The 20,730-nt window shown below is 37.8% G+C and overlaps 3 protein-coding genes and 1 pseudogene across 6 annotated transcripts; 1 reads left to right on the top strand and 3 right to left on the bottom strand.

The window, feature by feature from the left end:
- Nucleotides 1–371: 371 nt before the first annotated feature.
- LOC140977321 (DExH-box ATP-dependent RNA helicase DExH10) lies at nt 372–9,250 on the top strand. 3 transcript variants are annotated; one of them, XM_073442028.1, is made up of 18 exons: nt 372–485; nt 1,021–2,028; nt 2,251–2,565; nt 2,803–2,907; nt 2,996–3,064; nt 3,750–3,917; nt 4,006–4,077; nt 4,160–4,276; nt 4,725–4,949; nt 5,110–5,268; nt 5,812–5,901; nt 6,028–6,126; nt 6,342–6,495; nt 6,681–6,829; nt 6,921–7,016; nt 7,549–7,641; nt 8,376–8,525; nt 8,939–9,250. In XM_073442028.1, the coding sequence occupies exons 2-17, from the start codon at nt 1,054–1,056 to the stop codon at nt 8,484–8,486; spliced, it is 2,997 nt and encodes a 998-aa protein (XP_073298129.1). In that variant the 5' UTR covers nt 372–485; nt 1,021–1,053; the 3' UTR covers nt 8,487–8,525; nt 8,939–9,250. The 3 variants fall into 3 exon arrangements, with proteins under 3 accessions (XP_073298129.1, XP_073298132.1, XP_073298130.1); XM_073442031.1 differs by lacking the exon at nt 372–485 and having other exon boundaries at nt 1,054–2,028; nt 6,034–6,126; XM_073442029.1 differs by lacking the exon at nt 372–485 and having other exon boundaries at nt 1,054–2,028; nt 8,840–9,250.
- LOC140977761 (beta-amyrin 28-monooxygenase) lies at nt 8,825–10,103 on the bottom strand. Its single transcript, XM_073442497.1, is given in 2 exon segments — nt 8,825–9,121; nt 9,313–10,103. Coding segments are annotated over 2 exon segments (471 nt in total). The 5' UTR covers nt 9,487–10,103.
- LOC140977760 (beta-amyrin 28-monooxygenase-like) lies at nt 9,495–10,911 on the bottom strand (annotated as a pseudogene).
- A 195-nt stretch (nt 10,912–11,106) lies between these two features.
- LOC140977320 (auxin response factor 19-like) lies at nt 11,107–18,479 on the bottom strand. Of its 2 annotated transcripts, none has more exons than XM_073442026.1 (14): nt 17,818–18,479; nt 17,404–17,519; nt 16,396–16,494; nt 16,247–16,303; nt 15,980–16,135; nt 15,817–15,901; nt 15,120–15,210; nt 14,846–15,010; nt 14,612–14,734; nt 14,420–14,495; nt 14,164–14,305; nt 12,038–13,893; nt 11,723–11,913; nt 11,107–11,644 (listed from the first exon to the last, which is right to left on the bottom strand). In XM_073442026.1, exons 1-14 carry the CDS (start codon nt 17,873–17,875, stop codon nt 11,512–11,514), a joined length of 3,348 nt encoding a protein of 1,115 aa, XP_073298127.1. In that variant the 5' UTR covers nt 17,876–18,479; the 3' UTR covers nt 11,107–11,511. The 2 variants fall into 2 exon arrangements, with proteins under 2 accessions (XP_073298127.1, XP_073298128.1); XM_073442027.1 differs by having other exon boundaries at nt 17,404–17,516; nt 17,818–18,478.
- Between the last annotated feature and the right edge of the window lie 2,251 nt (nt 18,480–20,730).

Here is a 20,730-nt window from a genome sequence, read left to right as displayed (position 1 = left end):
AAAATTTCTTCAGTTTGGTCGCTTCAGCTCCGTCATAGAGAAAAACAGGTGGAGCAACCGTTGGGATTTCGAGCTGTCAACGTCGTATGGTGGGTATGGGCTTACATATAAATACAGACATTTCTTAGCTCCAAAGTCCAATTTTTAGGCCCAATATATTACTAACCCATTTCTTAGGGTCTTATTTGTCATTATATTATATTTATAAGTTTTGTTAATAAAGTTTAACTCAATACATCATATTCCGGGAAGAATTAATTTTTATGGATCATTACAATAGTGGGAAACATGAAGCCCAACCCATTTGTATTAAATGGGCCTGGTTTCATATGGTTTATACACGAATTTAAACCCGGCAACTCACAAAGGATTCTCTTTGTACCGCTTGATAACTGAAAATTGACAATTTTCAAATTAGGGTTTGATTTTGATTTAGTCACGAATTAAATTATATTATTAATTGCAGTGAGCATTCCGTTGCCCTGGTAAGCAACCTCCTTTACTTCGATTTTTATACGTTAATATTTTATTAAACATATGGTAATGTGAATGGAATTCTTCTGAGTTTGAAGACCAAAATTTTACCTTTGTTGGTACTCAATTTGCTTTATTCGCTGGAAGCTGAAATTTGGGTTGCTGGAAAGTGATACCTGAAGCTGTCGCGCTATTCTTGTGAAATTTTTCGTCTTTCAATATTCGGTATTATGCTTGTTTGATGTTTTTTTCCGGTTATTAATTCCGGTTAGATAGTTGTAATTTGGCTTTGTGCATGTTTTGTATTTAATTATGTCTAATTTGTAATCTCTGCACCATTTCAGCGTTGCGTTATGTTTTTCAGTCTTAAAGTTATCCTATTTTATCTCTTTGTCGCACTCACACTTGCACACACTTGCGTGGATGGACATTTACTCATGTGGGAGAATGAGTGGGAGGAACTGAGTTCGCAGGAAAGATGTAGTAGTTTGTTTAGTTGATATTATATTTTGCAGACTGTTCGACATATTCTTAAAACATTTGAAGATCTACAATTTGGATTACTGGGGGGACCCACAGATGGATAAGTCTCCTACATCGCTGAAACGAAAACAACTGGAAGAGAGTGCACAAGAAAAGCAGGAAACTCCTTTGCTAGAATCTGCTTCGAAGAGGCATAGCTTAGCAAGGACATGTGTGCATGAGGTGGCAGTTCCAAGTGAATATAGCTCGAACAAAGATGAATCAATCCATGGTACCCTTGCTGATCCCATTTTTACTGGAGAAAGGGCAAAATCCTACCAATTTAAGCTTGATCCATTTCAGGAAGTTTCAGTCGCTTGTTTGGAAAGGAATGAGTCAGTTTTGGTTTCAGCCCACACTTCAGCAGGAAAAACTGCGGTGGCCGAGTATGCCATTGCCATGGCCTTTAGGGATAAACAGAGGGTCATATATACTTCCCCATTAAAAGCTTTGAGCAATCAAAAGTACAGGGAGTTGAGCCAGGAGTTTTCAGATGTTGGCTTGATGACGGGTGACGTGACGCTTTTACCCAATGCCAGTTGTTTGGTGATGACTACTGAGATTCTTCGAGGGATGCTGTACAGAGGTTCTGAGGTGTTGAAGGAAGTTGCTTGGGTGATATTTGATGAGATACATTACATGAAGGATCGGGAAAGAGGTGTTGTTTGGGAAGAAAGTATCATATTCTTGCCTACTGCTATAAAAATGGTATTTCTTTCAGCAACGATGTCAAATGCAACTGAATTCGCTGAATGGATATGTAATATACATAAACAGCCATGCCATGTGGTCTATACAGATTTCCGGCCAACACCCCTGCAACATTATGTATTCCCTATGGGTGGTTCTGGTTTGTATCTAGTAGTTGATGAGAATGAGCAGTTTAAAGAGGACAACTTTTTGAAACTTCAAGACACTTTCACGAAGCCAAATTTCAGTAATGGGAACAAAAGTTCTAATGGCAAGGCTGGTGGTAGAATCGCAAAAGGTGGAACTGCCTCTGGTGGTTCTGACATCTACAAAATTGTCAAGGTAAGTGTTCCGTACTCAATACAATTTTCAGTACAATTTCCATAAACTCGTACCTGTATTCCCATATGTTCAGTAAGAATGGGTATAGAAATATTTCAGCTTTGGATTTCCACTACAGTGCTTATTTTTCGATTTCATTTGTTTTGTTAAATATGTCTTTAATAATCATTTCCTATACATGGTATTTCATCATGCCTAAGTCTGAAATTACTGTTTTTCTAGATGATCATGGAACGGAAGTTTCAACCAGTTATAATCTTTAGTTTTAGCAGACGAGAGTGCGAACAGCATGCCATGTCTATGTCCAAACTTGATTTCAATACGCAAGATGAGAAGGATATTGTGGAACAAGTGTTTAAAAATGCAATCCTATGCTTGAATGAGGAGGATAGAAACTTGCCTGCCATTGAGCTCATGTTGCCCTTGCTTCAGAGGGGCATTGCTGTTCACCATTCTGGTTTACTTCCTATCATCAAAGAGCTTGTGGAACTTCTCTTCCAAGAAGGTCTTGTTAAGGCTCTGTTTGCAACAGAAACGGTACTATTTGTATCTGCAATTACTGCTTTAAGATATTAATTAAATATTAAATAAATACAAAAGTGTGTCCGAACCTCTGTGGTAAGAGGAATGATTTTGCTTATTACACTCAATAGAATGTGGTTTCATGTATTTCACTTGTAGACGAGACTGTTTTGTGTTAGGATGTCTATTTATATAGGTTGTCATTGGGCTATTTTGTACATCTAATAAATTTTTCTTTAAATGCATTGACAGTTTGCCATGGGGTTGAACATGCCTGCAAAAACTGTCGTTTTTACGAGTGTTAAAAAATGGGATGGTGATAGTCATCGATATATTGGATCTGGTGAGTATATCCAGGTGAGTAATTATATATTTTTTTTAAAAAAAATACTTCTGCGCTGTATCAGCTTTGTATAGGTCTGTTGACTGTTTGTTTTTACGGTAGATGAGTGGTAGAGCTGGACGTCGTGGCAAAGATGAGCGGGGGATATGTATTATAATGATTGATGAAAAGGTAGTCTATGTCCTGTCTTAATTAAGATTTGTTGAGTTAAAACTCAAAATTTCAAAGGATGGAAGTGATATTGGGCTAGATCACAATGCGATCTAGAATAAGTTCTCTCCATTGTTGATGGAAATACCGATATGAATATTCACTAGCATTATTAATATAGATTGCGATATCTAATAATTTCTTTTATGTGATGCTGGGGAAGTTTTGCACAGGGAAGGTCCAAAAGTGACAAACTTGCAATTTTTTAATGACAAATCAGTTAATGCAACTGCTGCAATTTTTGGGAATTGTTTGTATGTTTGAATTGCCTTATGTTATCATAGACTTAAAGAATTATGCAAGTGTTAAGTGATCAGTTTTACATGCAACATATGGATGAAGCTGTCCTTTTTACCTATAAGCCAAATGAAATGACAAAAGGAACAATGAAAGAGATTGAGTTTCCTGGAAGCGTAAATACATTATGTTGAAAGAATTATTCTAAAACAAGCTTAAATTGGTTGTAAAATGAAAAGTTTAGTTGTTTTCAGACCGAGAAATTTTGATCTTCCATTTTTCTTCTCGTCTTTGTCTATCCGATATTGTCTGAACCTTATCATATTGTCTTGTGTCTTACTAGAAGATGCTGCATTTGGGGTCTACGAATCTTTGTATTTAACGCTTTAATTTTTTTCCCGAAAATCAGATGGAAATGAACACCCTTAAGGACATGGTTTTGGGAAAGCCTGCACCCTTGGTCAGTACTTTCAGGCTAAGCTACTACTCAATTCTGAATTTGATGAGCCGTGCTGAGGGTCAATTCACTGCCGAGCATGTTATCAAAAATTCCTTTCATCAATTTCAGTATGAAAAGGTTTGACCTATAAGCTGTGTTTGATTTTTGTCAATACAGTGTTTATAATGGCTGACTGTGTTCAACACTTAAACTCGTGCTTCTTCAGACTTTACCTGACATTGGGAAAAGAGTCTCAAAACTTGAAGAAGAAGCTGCTGTGCTAGATGCTTCTGGAGAAGTGAATGTTTTTCCCTTGCTCATTCGTGGAATTTCTTATTTTGGTTCAAATTAAACAATAAATTTTTCATTTCTACTTATAGGCTGAGGTTGCTGAATATGACAAACTAAAGCTTGAGATTGCTCGAATTGAAAAGAAAATGATGTCTGAAATAACTCGTCCTGAAAGAGTTCTCTCTTTCCTTCTACCTGGTAGGCTGGTATGTGCGAAGAGGTGTATGTTCATCTACAATAGCAAAGCTCTGAATTAGTTTAGTGCACGCTCTATATATCTATTATTTTCCTACTGCCTCGGAGTGGTTTGCTCCATTTTCTGTTTCTTTTATGCCGTTTAATTTTATTTTTCTCGTTCGTTATTGGTCATCTTTCCTTTTTTGTGTTTTGACTACATTAATCTGCAATCTTAAATAGTGTCTATCCCATAAATTTGCATCTTTCTATTTTCTTCTGATTTGTTCAGTTTGTATGTCCTTAATCATTGGTTGCGAGTCATTACTTATGCTATGGCCAGGGTTGTGATGTTTGATGGTGAGACTGTGTTTATGAGTTTTTGCTTCACCTTTTTACTCGTACACTTTTTCATTGATTTTGGGATTCTTTCCATTCAGCTCTATTATTATTCTATCTTACATTATGATGTAAATTCAGGTTAAGATAAGGGAAGGTGGAACAGATTGGGGTTGGGGAGTTGTGGTCAATGTGGTTAAAAGACCCCCTGCTGCACCGGGTTCGTTGCCTGCTGAACTTGCTTCTTCACGTGGTAATAGTTATATTGTTGATACCCTCCTCCACTGCTCTCTCAGCTCCAGTGAAGATGGTTCTCGGCCCAAACCATGCCCTCCACGCCCGGGAGAAAAAGGTGAAATGCATGTGGTGAGTTGAGAATCTTTTGGGATGAAATAATTGTGATGGGAAAAATTATATCACATTGATTTTTTTACTTCTGAATGCAAGTAAAAGAAGATGATATAAATGGCTTTAGGGCATCCATCCTAACCGGTGAGAGGTTGATGCATATTGATTCTTGTCTCAGGTTCCAGTTCAATTGCCTCTTATATCTGCAGTAAGCAAGCTCAGAATATCTGTTCCTTCTGACTTGCGTCCAGTTGAAGCTCGGGAAAGTATTTTGCTTGCAGTGCAGGAGCTTGAAAAACGATTTTTTGAAGGTCTTCCCAAGCTTAATCCTGTGAAGGTATGTAATCTAAGATCATGTTGATTATTGTGGACTGAAATTGTATACCTGAAGTTGTATAAACTGCCTTCTCTTTAGTTTTCTACACTGTGTTCCAAGTCAGTCTCTTGGTCTATACACAGGCTCTTCCAAGACTCTGCACAGAATCTTAAGATCTTCAGATTTATAATTTAGATGTTCAAGTTTTTGTTTCCTGTATAAAAATTATTTCTCTTTACTGTCACATGTAAGATAGGAATCTTAATTAAACTGTAGAAATTCATGTGTTGTTTCTATAAATATTTCTTTTTCATTAAGAACAGGCGTCTTGATATATGGATCATTATTGTTTGGCTTCTAGTCGATTTTATGGTGTCCGGGTGATATTTTTTCGCAATTTTTCCTGTTCTGCCAGGGAACACTCGGGTCATCATTTCGATGCATCTGATGTTTCACTTTTAAATTTCCTGTTTGTTAGTAGTATGTTGGGTCTTTCTAAGGGCCATCATCATGTCTCCATGTTTACGAGGGCAATATTTTTTTGTAACTTATGTATTATATCAGGATATGGGAATTGAAGATCCAGAATTTGTTGAGTTGGCAAACAACATCGAGGAACTTGAACACAAATTGGTTTCTCACCCACTGCACAAGGTTTATCAAAATTAAGAATTCATTTTGACTGATTTTATTTTGTTTTGGTATCAGTGTGCTGCTTTTCCATGTTGATTGGAACTTTGTTTAGGTATTCACTTGTTCTTCTTTCCTCTCCTTGATAAGAAGCAGTCTCAAAGTGAAAATCAGGTGAAAAGTTTCCAGAGAAAAGCTGAAGTGAATAATGAAATTCAACAACTGAAATTAAAAATGCGTGATTCCCAGGTACTTGTCTCTTGTTGATTTCACCTATTTAACACGTCTCAGACTTTTTATTGAAAGCACAACAGGCGCATCTCACCTTGTTTTTTGGTATATCTTGGACTTATGGATTGCTACCACTCCTTTTTACCTCTACCTGTCCATTGGATTTAAATCTGTTTTGTTAATCTGCTGTTCTAAATTTCTAATCAGATTTATTTCTCCCAACTCTGTCGCAGCTTCAAAAATTTCGTGATGAGCTCAAGAACCGCTCGCGGGTTCTCAAAAAACTTGGGCATGTTGATGGTGATGGCGTCCTTCAGCTGAAGGGACGGGCAGCCTGCTTGATAGATACTGGGGATGAGCTCCTTGTTACTGAATTGATGTTCAATGGTGAGCCCTTCATGTTTTCTTAAAATTCCTGTCTGATATATTCTTTTTAGGTCAGTTTTAATTAAAATTTATTCTTTGAAATTTGTTTACTTTTAATTGATGTTGAGGCATCTTTTTGGATGAATCGAGAAAGAACAATTTAGTCAACAGCTTTGCAACGAAATTCTGAATTATTATGTTGCCAGGGACCTTTAACGATCTGGATCATCACCAAGTTGCTGCTCTGTCAAGTTGCTTCATCCCGGGAGACAAATCAAATGAACAAATACATCTAAGAGCGGAACTTGCTATACCATTGCAGCAACTTCGAGACAGTGCGAGAACAATAGCAGAGGTTTTTTTAGCTATGATCTGAACACTGTTTTTTCATTATTGCATTGAAAATTGGTGCCTACCAGAGGTGAATGTGTCTCAATATATTGCAGGTGCAACGTGAGTGTAAGCTTGAAGTAAATGTGGAAGAATATGTTGAGGCATCAGTTAGACCATTCTTGATGGATGTGATTTACTGCTGGTCAAAGGTCAGTTACATTTGACTGTTAGCTTGCGTTCTTTTTCATCACATAGCATGTCAAACTGCAACAGATGTACTGTTTAAAACTCTTGTGGACTTGTCATATTGGGTATTGGTACTTTTTCTCTAATCCAATATCTCCAGACCCTTGTATTTTTGGGCTCGCACAACATTCTCGACCATTAAAAAATTAGTGGCAGCAGCATTTGGCTTATGATATTTGTCTACTTTAGTTGGAATTAGAATCTGATTGATCTTTTTATCTTTGATTTGGAGCACAGCTAGCCCTCCTGAACCTATCAAAAGCTAATTTTTTATTGTGAATTTGTAGGTCCCGAAAATTATTTTGTGTTATTGTAATTTAATTGGCTCTTTAAACTTTTTTCAAAATGAAGAGCAAGTGCTGAAGAGATTCTTCTATTTTTTTTATATTTATGTGGACTGTTGTTTAATTTGTTGAGGGCTAATGTGTAGTGCTCAAATGTAAGACTTATTGTTGACTGTGTTGGTAATGCGCATTCTTTTATCTTCTTTTCCAGGGAGCATCTTTTGCTGAAATCATACATATGACCGATATATTTGAAGGCAGCATCATACGACTATCTAGAAGGCTTGATGAATTTTTAAACCAGGTAATTCCTTCGCTATTCAAAAGTTTAGAAAAGATAATCTAAGTTTGAACTTGATGTGTTTTGCTACATGCTATTTATATTGCTTTTACAATTTACGAAATGAAAAGGTGGTATCGGTGCTCTAGTATTTCTTGCAAAATCGTTACATCTTTTATACAAACGCTTTCATATTCACTTTACTTGTGGAAAAACGTTTGATGTAGTTTGTGGAATCTCTGAATTACTATTTCTAATTGCCTGATTCCACAGAACCAGCATCCTTTGCATTGGCAGGGGCTTGGACTGATAATCCCTGAGATAAATTCAAGAAGGGTTTTACTAATTTGACATGATTATTTCGCTCTGGAAACTGACATGTCTGGATATAATTTTTTTATGTTGGTTATTCAACTTTCATTAGAACAAAGATTTCTCGCTAAAAACTAACATGTTTGGGGGACCTGAATTTTTTCCTCTATCTTTATTTATCTGGCTCTGTTACAGCGAAAGGAATTACATAAGTTGGTATTTGGCAGTTTCCACCTTGTCTTTAAAAATAGTGTCAGAATGTGGTTTTTCATGTATTCAATTGAATTAGACAAGTCGCTTTTATTACCATACTCATTCATCCAAACATAAATACACAGTGCTTTAGTACGTTTTTGTATACCAATCGAATTATGAGATTTAACTTGTTTTCCGTGCTTGTAAGACATGATAGCCATAATTATCATGTATGTATTCTGGCTTTCTAGTTAAAAGCTGCTGCTCATGCTGTTGGAGAAGCGGATTTAGAGAACAAGTTTGTTGCCGCCAGCGAAAGCCTTCGGCGTGGTATAATGTTTGCAAATTCTTTGTATCTCTGAAGATGTAGACACTGCCAGTGTAGTTATACATTTTGCGAGGTTAGTTTATTTTCTCATCACTGTCTTTTTTTTTTTTGGCTTTTTCAAGAATTTAGTTTTCAATCAAATATTGTATGAGAATAATAATCTGTTAGGTCGCAAGTGAGAGGAAGTTTCATTAAAATACTCGAGAGTTCACTGATTTTGATCATGGTGATGACAAATTTTATAAGATATCATGTGAATGTGAAGAATTTCATTTACTTGTTAATAACATTGTTTTATTGTGAAATGTAATGTATACATGAAGTGAAGAGATAAAAGTAGAAAATATCGAGCATTTCCATAAGATAAGAGTCTCAAGTTTTGTGAAGGTATAGGTGAACAGGGAGACCCTTGGCAGGAAATGGAATCGGATCCAATGCTAATTTCTCGTTGGGAATTATTTTTTCCCATTTGTATCTCTTGACTAGGTGGTGCAAGAATACAAGTATGACGAATCAGGCATACTCGCTTCTAGGGCACATTTTCGGGCCTCCACCAAATGGGACATATGTGTGTGGAGCGGGTCCGGATCCTTCTAATCTTGATTGAACAAATTTCTCGTCAGGAAATAACTCAGGATTCTTATGTGTTGAATTTACATTCCAAAATAGCTACAACATACATCAATGTAGTAAATTAACTATTAAGCTTTAGTTGATTTGAATTGTGGAATATGCCTCTGCCCTTTCTAACAAACAATACGCTTTGAAATTAAGATTAGATTATTTTAACATTCCGTATCTTGCGTGTATGAGCTCTTATAATGTGTAAATAATTGTTTGGGAGTGAAATAATTAGTTACCTTCCATCCCCTGGGAATAGTGAAACCTTTGTACACAAAATCAGCAAGGGCTTCTCGAAAAGTGCCAGAGATTGGCGGCACGAGTCTCAGTGCTTCACACGCCACGTTCGATGAATAGTACTTCATCTTCCTTATGTCATTCCAAGTCAGCAACTCACCTTCAATTTTCGACATCGCAATCTCTATTTGTTCTGCGCATAATGAATTAGTTGAGGTGAGTTGTGAGTGTATTGGTTGATTAGAAGAATACTGAATTGCTCACCCTTGTAGAACTTTTGGTAGATTTCAAGCAACTCGGCAAGAAACTTGACGACAGAACTGCATTCCGAGGTGGTAGTGTCGGATCTTCTGAAAAATCTTGTCAGCGGCATCCAATTCAGGCATGAATCTCCCATTTTTGTCACGTTTCAGTAACGTGTTACAGAACATCGTGTGTTGGCAATGCAGTTGCTTCTGTCAGCTCTATTTTCGTCGTTTCACATTCGAAAAAAGCTCCTTCTTGATCAAATTCGTGACTTGATCGCTTTATGAAATGCGGTTCCGGGCAAATCTATCGGAACCGAAAGAAAACCAGGATTCACCACTGAGAAAAGACCCACAAGTTTATTCGTGTAGCCTGGATCCTCCACACTTAAAAATAGGTTGCACGCCGACCAAAATGTGTACTACTTACAAGAGGGTTAACAAAAACTTCTTCCTTCCCTTCCCATTCATCAGCAAAGTGCCTTTGTTCTAACCTATCCATTACGCCCACGTATCGTTGTAAAGCTTCGGCATTCAAGAAATTTGGAAGCAGTTTTCTCAGCTTAATAGTTTCTTCCCTCGTTGCTTTAAAAGTTCGGGGTTTTTAAATATTCATGAAGAGTTTTATATGAAATAGCACCATAAAGACCATGTATATATATATATAGGCGCAGCTCTAATATAATTTATGATATTACTGAATATTTTAAACCAATAAATTTTTGTATAAATCCATTAGTACATGTTAAATGAAATTTACTTGACACGGTATGTATATCTTAATCAATTTAATGGTGGAATAACACTGTAATTTGTGCTCGTTAATCTTGTTAGTTTTAGGTGGTGTATCAGGTTTCTTCAAATTTAAAGATTGGATTAATTTGGGTATATATATATAAAATGAATGTTGTCTGAAGATCAAAAGTGACGGGATCACTTAGCCTTTTTGCCATGGAATTCACGCATGCTCTATTACCACCCTCAAAGTTACTCTGGAGTGGTTTTTGGAAACCTATACTTGTTCTTTGGGCTTCTTGACAACGTTTTTGTACAGTTAATTTGACATGGGAGTTTGGGATGCTTGGAGGATTTTTTCGTTATCAACCAGAATCACACTCGGGTCTCTCCTTTGTTGAAAGAGATTTATGTTTCTGCATCACATGTAGTATGTCATATAAGCAAATAGTGCAAGTCGTTGGTTGATGGAATGTCCAATGTATTGTATTTACTCTTTTCATTGACAAACTTAAATATATGTCGATGAAAATACCATATGAGAAGAGAGCCGCAACAAGACTAAATATCTGTTGCACCCGAGCAAATTAAACCTCCAACAGTTGAACGTTCCGTTGACATTCAGTATGATAGCATTTTGTTGGGACCTGAGGAATCCTTTACAATGTAATTGGTAGTTTCTTCATCGAGTTCTTGAATTGGGTTATGTCATATGATGGCAGCCATTTGTTTTGTGTTTCTTTGGTTTTTTCTATTTTGAAACTTTACCGTCCTGTTTCTTGTTTCTTGGAAACAGAAAAAAGAACCCTCCAAACAAATCATAACAAAGTTATATATACCAAGCAAACAGATTTCAAACTCTTCTCTATAATACAGAATTTTTACCGATGAGATACAGAGACAAAAAAGCCCAACAAAAAAGAACAAAAAATATCCTAATGAGCAATATTTTCAAAAGTTGTTTGCTCGCTCTAGACTTCTTCTACACTTGTTCTAAAATCATATAACAGATTCAAGCCAAACTCAAGGATTTTCTGCCAGCCATGTGATCATTTCAGCACCTGTCGATTCGTGAATGGCTCCTATATTTGTTGCACTTTTGATGATCTTTTCGGAATTCGGAAATGGCACACTTTTTTGGCAAGGAAATTCTGCTTATTTGCCCTTGATAAGCTTCCACTGTGAAACAAGAAATAATTACAGAGTTTTACCAATATCCAGCTAGTTCACACCGTTATCGGAGCTGCTACAAGCTTGATTGATGATATTGTTCCCAAAATCTCCATCCAAGCTCATTTGCTGCACTTCTTGAGGTGAAAGAATCTTGATGCAACGCACGCAGTTCACAAATTCTCTGAATGAAAACTTGTGATTAGAAGTCCAAAATTGCATATATTGATAACGCAAAAAGATTGAAGTGATTAAAACTTACTCCCATGGATCATCTCCAACTAGTAAGACATCACTCTCATGATCCACGTAGACCAGTTTCCAGCCTATTCTCTGTCTGTCCTCGATTTGTCCCTCTATACCAAATCGACGAGCCAGATCTTGCTTAAGATCATCATAACCCGTGTAACGCATAATATCAATTGATCTTCCAACAGCTCCACGCTTGTAAACCTTTCAGGAAATCAGTTGCCAACTTACTTACGAACCAGAACAAAAACTCAGGTACAGACATGTATTCAAGAATGTGATATTTTTTGGTAATACAGATGTGCTACATCGATAGTAAAACACCAACCTTCGTATATGTCCGCATCCTTGGTATCTGCGGTGGGGCCCAGGCACCTCTATTCATGAAACTACCTTCATTGATTGTTGAATCTATTGAATTGAATGCGATATCAGGAACTCCAAATGACTGGGAAACCATTGATGATGAGAGCTCCGGTTGAGATTCTTTAGGATTCTCATAGATAGAAAGCATGCCTCCGACAGATGACAAACTAGTCGCGAAATCTTTTCCAGATCCCACCATGTCTTTCGTTATCAATGTCTCAGACATCATAGGCATTTCTAACTGAATATCAATGTTAGCACCAATCGGAACATTGTTCCTTGGATCATCCTGAACTTTCCCATCATGGCTTGCATCTCTAAACAACATTGACCGAGTATTGAAACACATGGCACTGTTGTTTTGATGTAGCTGGACATCATTCTGAGAAAGAACTGACGTTGCTGACGATGAACTATCCAAATAATCCACCTGTATACCAGCAGCGTTGAGGTATGCCTGTGACGCAAATAATCCATGACTTTGACTTTTGGGCGCATTCAATGAGGGCTTAACATCAGATTTTCGCTGTAAATCTTTAAGTAAGTTTCCATTAGATGACATAGTCTCAATATCACATATATTCAAAAGCGTCGCAGAAGACTGAGCGATCTCATCCCCCATCGTCGAACGGTGATTTTTGCCATTCATGATGGACTGAGCAGCATTCTGACAGTTGTTTGTGGATGGTGAAGCAGAACAAGATGGAATGTCGTCGGTAACTGCAGATTGGCCAGCACCAGCGGCACCAGTCAATATACTGCTGCTACCACCCGAAAGCTGATTGTTCATTGGGTTTAAAGAAATCCCGACATGCCCGGAAACCTCTGATAATATTCCTGACTGCTGTTGCTGAGGTAAAAGCTTTGGTTGCTGAGGTAAGAGCTTTGGTTGCTGAGGTGGTTGGATCCCAAACCTAAAATTGGATTGGCTATTGCTTCCCACCATTTGTTGAGTGGCATGTGACTGAAGTATGTTGGGTGCGGCTTCAGAAACATCTAACATTTGGCTTGTCGCCATAGACCTAGGAATGTCGAATAGCTGTTTATGCTGATCTTGCAGAAGTGTAACTTGAGAAGGTTGTTGCAACGCAGATTGCTGTGCTAACAGTGATTGTTGTTGCTGATGAAGCCTTTGTAGAAGTTGCAGCTGTATTTGATTCTCCGATGTATTCAAAGGATGACTTACATGATCCATGGGCTGAGTAGCCACCAGATTTGGCTGCTGAGAGTGACTCATAATCAGCTGTTGCTGCATCTGAGTTGGGTTTTGAGAAAGATTTCTTTGAAGCTGGTGATTAAGAAGAGATTGCTGCTCCTGAAGCACATTTGGCACTTGGACAGGACTCCGTGACTGCAAAATTTGAGGCTGAACTTGGTTTGCAGGTAAGGATTGACTGATCATATTTTGTCTCTGGGACTGTGAAACGTCTGTCAACTGCAATTGGGGCTGAATAATCGAACCTAAAGGTTTCAATGTGGAGGACGGGATCGGCAGCTTGTGAAGCTGGTCTAGCTGTTGTACGGATTGGGTTGGTCTCAAGGTACGAAACTGTATGTTATTTTGCTGAGAAATTTGATTCATGGGAACGCCTGTTAGGCATGATATATCCGTACCAGCAAGGTTTTGTACGACAGAACTGGATACAGGGTTTATATAATTTGGTTGAATGGAGTTAGATAGTGAAGAATTCTGCTGCATGTTCATCCATTGAACTAAGCTCAGGCCAGGGAGAGATTGGGGGTCTTTCATACCAAATTCATCACCGAGCCACGGTATCGTCCGTCTGAACATGTTATCTAGATCTGAAGAATCATCATCTGCGCAGTGAAAACATTCTTGCATCACGGAGAAGTTGAAATTTATTCGATTTGACATGAAAGAAGCAAAATCCCACAAGTCGAAACTTGATGTGAAAAGTAACAGAAGAAAAAATGTGAACGCACGTGTTTAATCACAACAGATTTACTCCGTGATAGAGCAGTTAGTTTCTCAAGCCTTGTCCCCAGATTCGAATAGCATCAGATGCTTAAATGTGGAAAGATGTATTAAACAGTTAATTACCAATATCATTTCTATTCTCATTTTACCTGGCATTCCTGGTTGCCTTGAGCGCTTTGAACGGAAGAAAGGTGGGGTAGGACACATAAAAAATGGAGCAGTTACAGGTTCAATCTCCCAAATAGACACACGATTGCGCCTTTCCCCTGCAGTTGACTCATCCCAGCCAACCTGCTCATGAAAAGTAAACTGATAATCCAATGTGCATCCACATAAAAACATGGGAAAATTTTAAAGATATAACCAAATACTTAATTTGGAGAGGAAGATTGTTAAGGAGTTGACCTGTAAGTTACGCCATTGAGAGTTTTTCCACCTGACTGGATCGAGGTCACTAATACCGGTAATTGTACCCATATATCTGCAAAATATTAAAAGTTCTGAGAATCAGGTGAATTCACTAGCACCAAATTACGAAGATGGCATTCTTAAATAATCAAACGTCATATTGTAACCAAGAAAATGTTTTGCCAGTACCTTCTTGTTCCTGATTCTTCAGTTTCAAACATCATTCGAAAGCGCATACCAAGAGATATTTGGTTGCTGCAAACTGATTTGTAGTACTTGGCCAAGGGGATGACAAATTCTGACGGGCTAGCTCTGCCAAAATTTGGAGATAAAGTAAGCAACATCAACTACAGCGTCATATTCTTCACAAAGCAGGGCCAGTTTCAAGATACAAAATAGTATGAATAAGAATCCGTTGATAACCTTGGATTGTAAAAAACAGTGAAAGGGCTGTTGTTTGCAGCAGCATGGGCAGCTGCTGCTAGAATCCCGATATGCATACTATCACTTGACAACACGGATGATGATAAGTATGTCGGTTGCCTGTTAGCTCGTCTGGTGCCCAGAAGAAGCTGCTGCTTTTCATCCCTGTTAGTAACCATGCTTATCATTCCACAAGATAGTTGATTCAACAATTTAATGTTTTAGAATTTAACAAAAAATAAAGAAATAATGGTTATGAAAGTTGCATCGTTACCTAATAAATAAGACCGAGTCACCAGCGAATAGCCTCTTTCCACTAACGAAAAGGCTCCATCCAGTCGTAAGCAAATGTCGCTTTGGTTGTCCTGTATTGCAACGTCAAACAGAGACAATCACTAATCTCTTCTTTCCATCTCTCCCAAGAAGCAACTACATAATTTTACTTGATCCTCCAAAACCTATATTCTAAAATCAATCTCAATACTTGAATTTAAAAAATGATATGAAAGGTGACTACGGAAATACCCATCTTGAGCAATTGCTCCAAAAATATCCCACAAACACGATCCGGCTACAGAAATTTTAGTCTTGTTGAAATGAATTTTCACCCATAAATTATTGTAAAACCTTTACTTTTATTTTTTAAACAACTTAATGAGGAGTTAATGATATAATTTTATAAACTGTATCATATTTTGTAGGGCGTGTGTTGGATGACTAATCTATTTTAAACAAATGAAAAAAACAAAGACAGACGCAATGAGGGGCCTAAAGCCACATGACAGTTTCCAAATAAGGGGCAGATAAAGGAATTCTAGGGAGAGATCGGCTCAATAGAACTAGGTGGCAAGTTTTGAATGTTCTAAAAAAAAAAACTGAACAAAGAATTTTTATTATTTTCCCATTTTCCATTTAGGAGCCTCTGCACCCTTCCCCTTCACTTGATCCAGCCTTTTTGCAAATAAACTTACCCCGGTAAATATGGCGAAATGTCCAAACATTATCATGCAAGTCCCGAGCCACAATTTCTTGTGCTGGTGGTTGCATTGTGAAGTCCTAGAACAAGACAAGTACTATATCAAGTGAGTTATGATTCAAGAATAAATCTAAAAAACCAAGGATTTATTTACTTACAAGAAGAGGAAAAATCTTTTCTGCAGCACGACGAGGCACAGAAAATCCTCCGTGAGTACTCGTATCACTTGCCGTCAATGTTTTACAAAAAAAATCTGTTTGGGGTTTATTTGCTTTCGTAGATAGATCTGATCTTAATAAAGCTTCTCTATCAAACTGCAAGATATCATGTCCAAAAAGTTGGTTATTAGAACATAAAATTGAGGAACCAATTGCAGAAAGCAATAAATATAAGCTACATTTTATTCAACTGAGGCTGAAGAATACCGAAGATACTGGTTGAAGTGTCATTTGAGCATAAACTTCATCCGTTTCTGGATCGGCCTAACATATTTCAAACAATGATTATAATTATCATATCTTACACTATTGTGATCTAAAGAATAAATAGAAGCTATGTGAAGAGAAGAGCATACGTGCAAAGTGACACCGTGAAGGAGGCAAAGTAGTTTCGACGGAAGATTCGAGTAGTTCGGGATTTGTGCATCCACATCTTTTTTCATGGATGCGGCAACCTGAAAGCGAACATTACTTAGTATCAGCATTACAAAAACAATTTCCATGAGTGATATTATGGAACCAAACTATGATGCAACTTCAAATCTTCGGAGAATACCATTTCAAATTTCTCTGCCAAAAAAGATAAATATTTGACCTTTATTCCATAAAAATATTAGGATCCAAGATCTTTAACTCAATATCGTAAATAATGACATGTCCAATTAAGTAATCGTTCCCCATAAATTTCCCCCTTCACTTTAGGCAAAAGTTTTCAGCCGTGTCATTTCCTAAAATTCTATATATGATGCTTGTGCCTGTATTATATTGTAATAATGTTCAGTATCCAACAGTTGATTAAAGAGAATGAGCAAATCTTGATGAATAAAATATCCAGTAGAACTTATAAACCCCATGCCCAATACAACAAATATTTACTGCACTATGAAAAATGTAAATATTTGAGATATTAATGATCTTTTTATTCTTCGGGGGCAATAATGCTCCACCAAAAAAGAGAGAGGGAAAAAAAATCCCCTCCCACCAACAACCCACCCAGCACATCTGCGCATGTTAGCAAGGTCCACTCTGTATTGTCCCTTCTCATCATCTATTTACGGCCTCCTACCCTTTTTAACTCAATCTACACCCAATTCAAATCCCAACATCTTGTTCTACAATTTATTATTCCAAACTACAGCTCACAATAGCGAGGATTGATCCACAGTACACCTAATATTATAATTAAACAGAAGAATAGACGTACACACAACTACAATACAAATATAATATATAAATAGATAATAACGAAGAGTGAAGCCAAGAATCATGGCATCCTTGCATATACAAGTCAGCAACTGAAAAAGAAGTGGGGTGGGGATGGCACCAATCCAGTAGTTTAAGTTTTGCAAGAAAAGTATACTAACCTGTTCACTGTGACCTTGAGGAAAGTAGACGACGTGGGTCCCAGCTGCCGGCAAGTTCACCAGAGGGCCGGCGCACGCTTGCCATAGCTCTGGATTTATGCTCTTCTTCTCGCCTGCTTCCACAAGTGCCACAAATTTCATTCTTCTTTTGAAGAAAAACGAAACATAAGAAATCTTGAAATAAATGTGTTTGATAAGACTCAAATTGGTACCAACTATAATGCTAGATTAAATTCCTCAAAATCGAATAGATAAAGCTTAGGCCTTGTTTAATTTGTTCGTTGTAATTTATGATGATGTTTACAATTTACAATGGTCGCCTCTATATGTACAGCTTCTTTTCATGAAGAAAATGCATAGGAAAATGAGCTGGAGATGTGTACAAATAGCAAGAAACAGGCGCAAGAGAGTGACCATCAACGGAGGAGTTGGTGTTAACCGGCTGACTTCCGGCTGCCGCTGGCATCTTCATGTTTCGTTCTCTTATTCTCCTGCCTCCAGAAATTATACCCCTTTTTCCCAGCTTAAATAAATGGACGGATTGTCTCGCTGGCGTCTCATCTAGCCGGAGAATAATCTCGCAATGAATAACTGTATTATCTCCAACTACAAGGAAAAGGGTAGGAAAAAATATATTCCAACTCCTGGAGCTGGATCAAAAAGGATAAAACCTTTCTCTGTTTACTTCAGTTCATAGTCCGGAACAAAAAGACTCTCCCGGAAAAGAAAAAAAGTGAAAACGGAAAAAAGTGTCGTCTTTCCGTAGGAAAAGTGAAAAAATGAACAACGACGGCCAGCGGAAAGAGGGGAAACAGAAGAGAGAGAAGGTGGAAAAAATTAAATGGAAGGGGAGACAAGAGGAGCTTTGGAAAAGGAGAGGATGCTGAGGATAGCACAGACCAAATGCTGCAATATCACTTTTTAAATGCCCCCTTTTCCACACACACACTCGATCCCCCTCTCTCTCTCTCTCTCTCTGTGTATCTATTCCGTATATATATGTATATATATTGCTTTCTTCTCAGAATCCCAAGTACATGTTCAAGTTTTCACCTCTTTTTTTACAAATCTCTTCTCTCATTCCAATGCTCCGCTTTTTCTTGGCCTTTCTCTCTCTCTCTGTCTCTTTCAACTCAAAGTAGCCACCTTTCCTCTTTTTTTTAAGGTGGCTTATTCGTAAATATTAATAAATTAGTGACAATGTTTGATCCATTTGTTGTATGTGTTGGAAAATTTTGATACTTAATGAATGAAAATTAAGCAAATGAATCAATGTGTTTGATTGGAAAAATTCGAAACGAAAAACGAAACTTAATGAACGAATATTAAGTTTGGTGGTTCTGAATTAAACTCGAAAAGAATTCATCAAATGTTGAAAGAAACTCAAACGAGTAGTCAGAACATGTAAGGGACGAAAATCGAAAAAAAAATTAATTTACTGACAGAGCGGCGCGCATGCGCGCGTCAGCAAGCGCTGCCGAGCGCTCTCGGCAGGAGCTGCCGAGCGGGCTCGGCCGGCAGCGCGCGGGCAGGCGCGCCCCTTCGGCTGTTTTTCGTGTCCCTTCGATTTTTCTTGCATTTTTTCATTTTCTTGGCATTGTTTGATGATTGTGGTCAGTTACAATGGCCAAGAGACACCCTTATGAATGAAAGCTCATGTCTTTTCACATGAAAATCATTAAATACATGATTATTCAAAATCAAAACATACATACATCATTTTTGCATCTTCTTCTTCTTCCTTCTTCTAAAAGAGAGAGTTCCTTCATTTCCTTGTGATAGAACTTGAATATTTGAGCGCTCATTATTCAAGTGTTGTAGTTGTATCTTGGGAGAAGATTGCCATAAACCTCTAGCACATTGTGAGGGGCAAATTCTTCTTAAGGAGAAAGTGTTCAACACTTGCCTCTACAATCCATTAATTTTGTTTTCTTCTTGTTTTTCTCACATATTTGAATACCCCAAACAACAATCTTAAGAAGAATTTTGGATTTTTGATCATTTGCAAGAAGATTTTCAATGGCATCATCATCTACAACACCACATCCAACCATTGCACAAGGAGAGAAACCAGAACAGTTTTCTGGTGCAGATTTCAAAAGATGGCAACAAAAGATGCTCTTCTATCTCACAACCTTGAGTTTGTCAAGGTTCTTGAAGGAGGATCCTCCCACCGTTGCTGAAAACGAGACAGACACCAACATGAGGGCCGCTTTGGATTCATGGAACCAAAGTGATTTTCTATGCAAAAACTACATCCTCAATGGACGTGACAATGCATTGTACAATGTGTATTGTCAAGTCAAGACCGCCAAGGAACTTTGAGCTATGCTTGATAAGAAATACAGGGCGGAGGATGCGTGCTTGAAGAAGTTCATTGTTGGGAGATTTTTGGACTTCAAGATGGTGGACTCAAAATCCGTGATGAGTCAAGTGCAAGAACTACAACTTATCTTGCACGAGATTCATGCGGAAGGAATGAGTCTAAGCGAGTCCTTCCAAGTTGCTGCATTGATCGAGAAACTCCCTCCGTTGTGGAAGGATTTCAAGAATTACTTGAAGCACAAAAGATAGGAGATGTGATTGGAGGATCTCATTGTGAGATTGAGGATAGAAGAGGACAACAAGAGCACCGAGGCCAAGGCAAGTAAAATGGCAGCAAAGGTGAACATTGTTGAATCAAGTTTCAAAGGGAAGAAGAGGAAGTTTGAGAAGCAACCACAACAAGGCCAACAACCACCAAATAAGAAGAAGTTCAAATGCACTTGTTATAACTGCGGAAAACCGATTCACATGGCTAAGGATTGTAGGAAGCCAAAGAAGGAAAATCCTCAAGTCAACGTAGTTCAAAAAAGGTCGGTACCATTTGATTTTTCTCAACTCGATTTGTCTGCAGTTATTTTGGAAGCCAATTTGGTGGAAAAGTCCAACGAGTGGTGGGTTGATACTGGAGCAACTCGACACATATGCTCCAACAAGGGGATGTTCTCCACATACACTCCATCGACCGGGAGAAAACTATATATGGGGAACTCCGCTACATCTGAGGTGGTGGGCACGGGAAATGTGGTACTGAAAATGACATCGGGTTTGGAAGTAACTCTTGTTGATGCACTTCATGTACCGGACATAAGAAAGAACCTCGTGTCGGGGTCTCTGTTGGTCAAACATGGATTTAGACTAGTATTTGAGTCTAACAAAGTTGTATTGACCAAGAATGGTCATTTTATTGGAAAAGGATATCTCGATGAGAACCCTTTCAAGTTGAATGTAATGGCTATACGCCAAAATGTTGTTGAAAGTAATAAAGACAAAAGTTCTATTTAC

The sequence above is a fragment of the Primulina huaijiensis genome, chromosome 5, assembly GCF_012295235.1.
Source record: "Primulina huaijiensis isolate GDHJ02 chromosome 5, ASM1229523v2, whole genome shotgun sequence".
Taxonomy (NCBI): Eukaryota; Viridiplantae; Streptophyta; class Magnoliopsida; order Lamiales; family Gesneriaceae; genus Primulina; species Primulina huaijiensis.
Note: the sequence above shows the minus strand (reverse complement) of the source record. Positions and strands in the feature narration are given on the sequence as shown.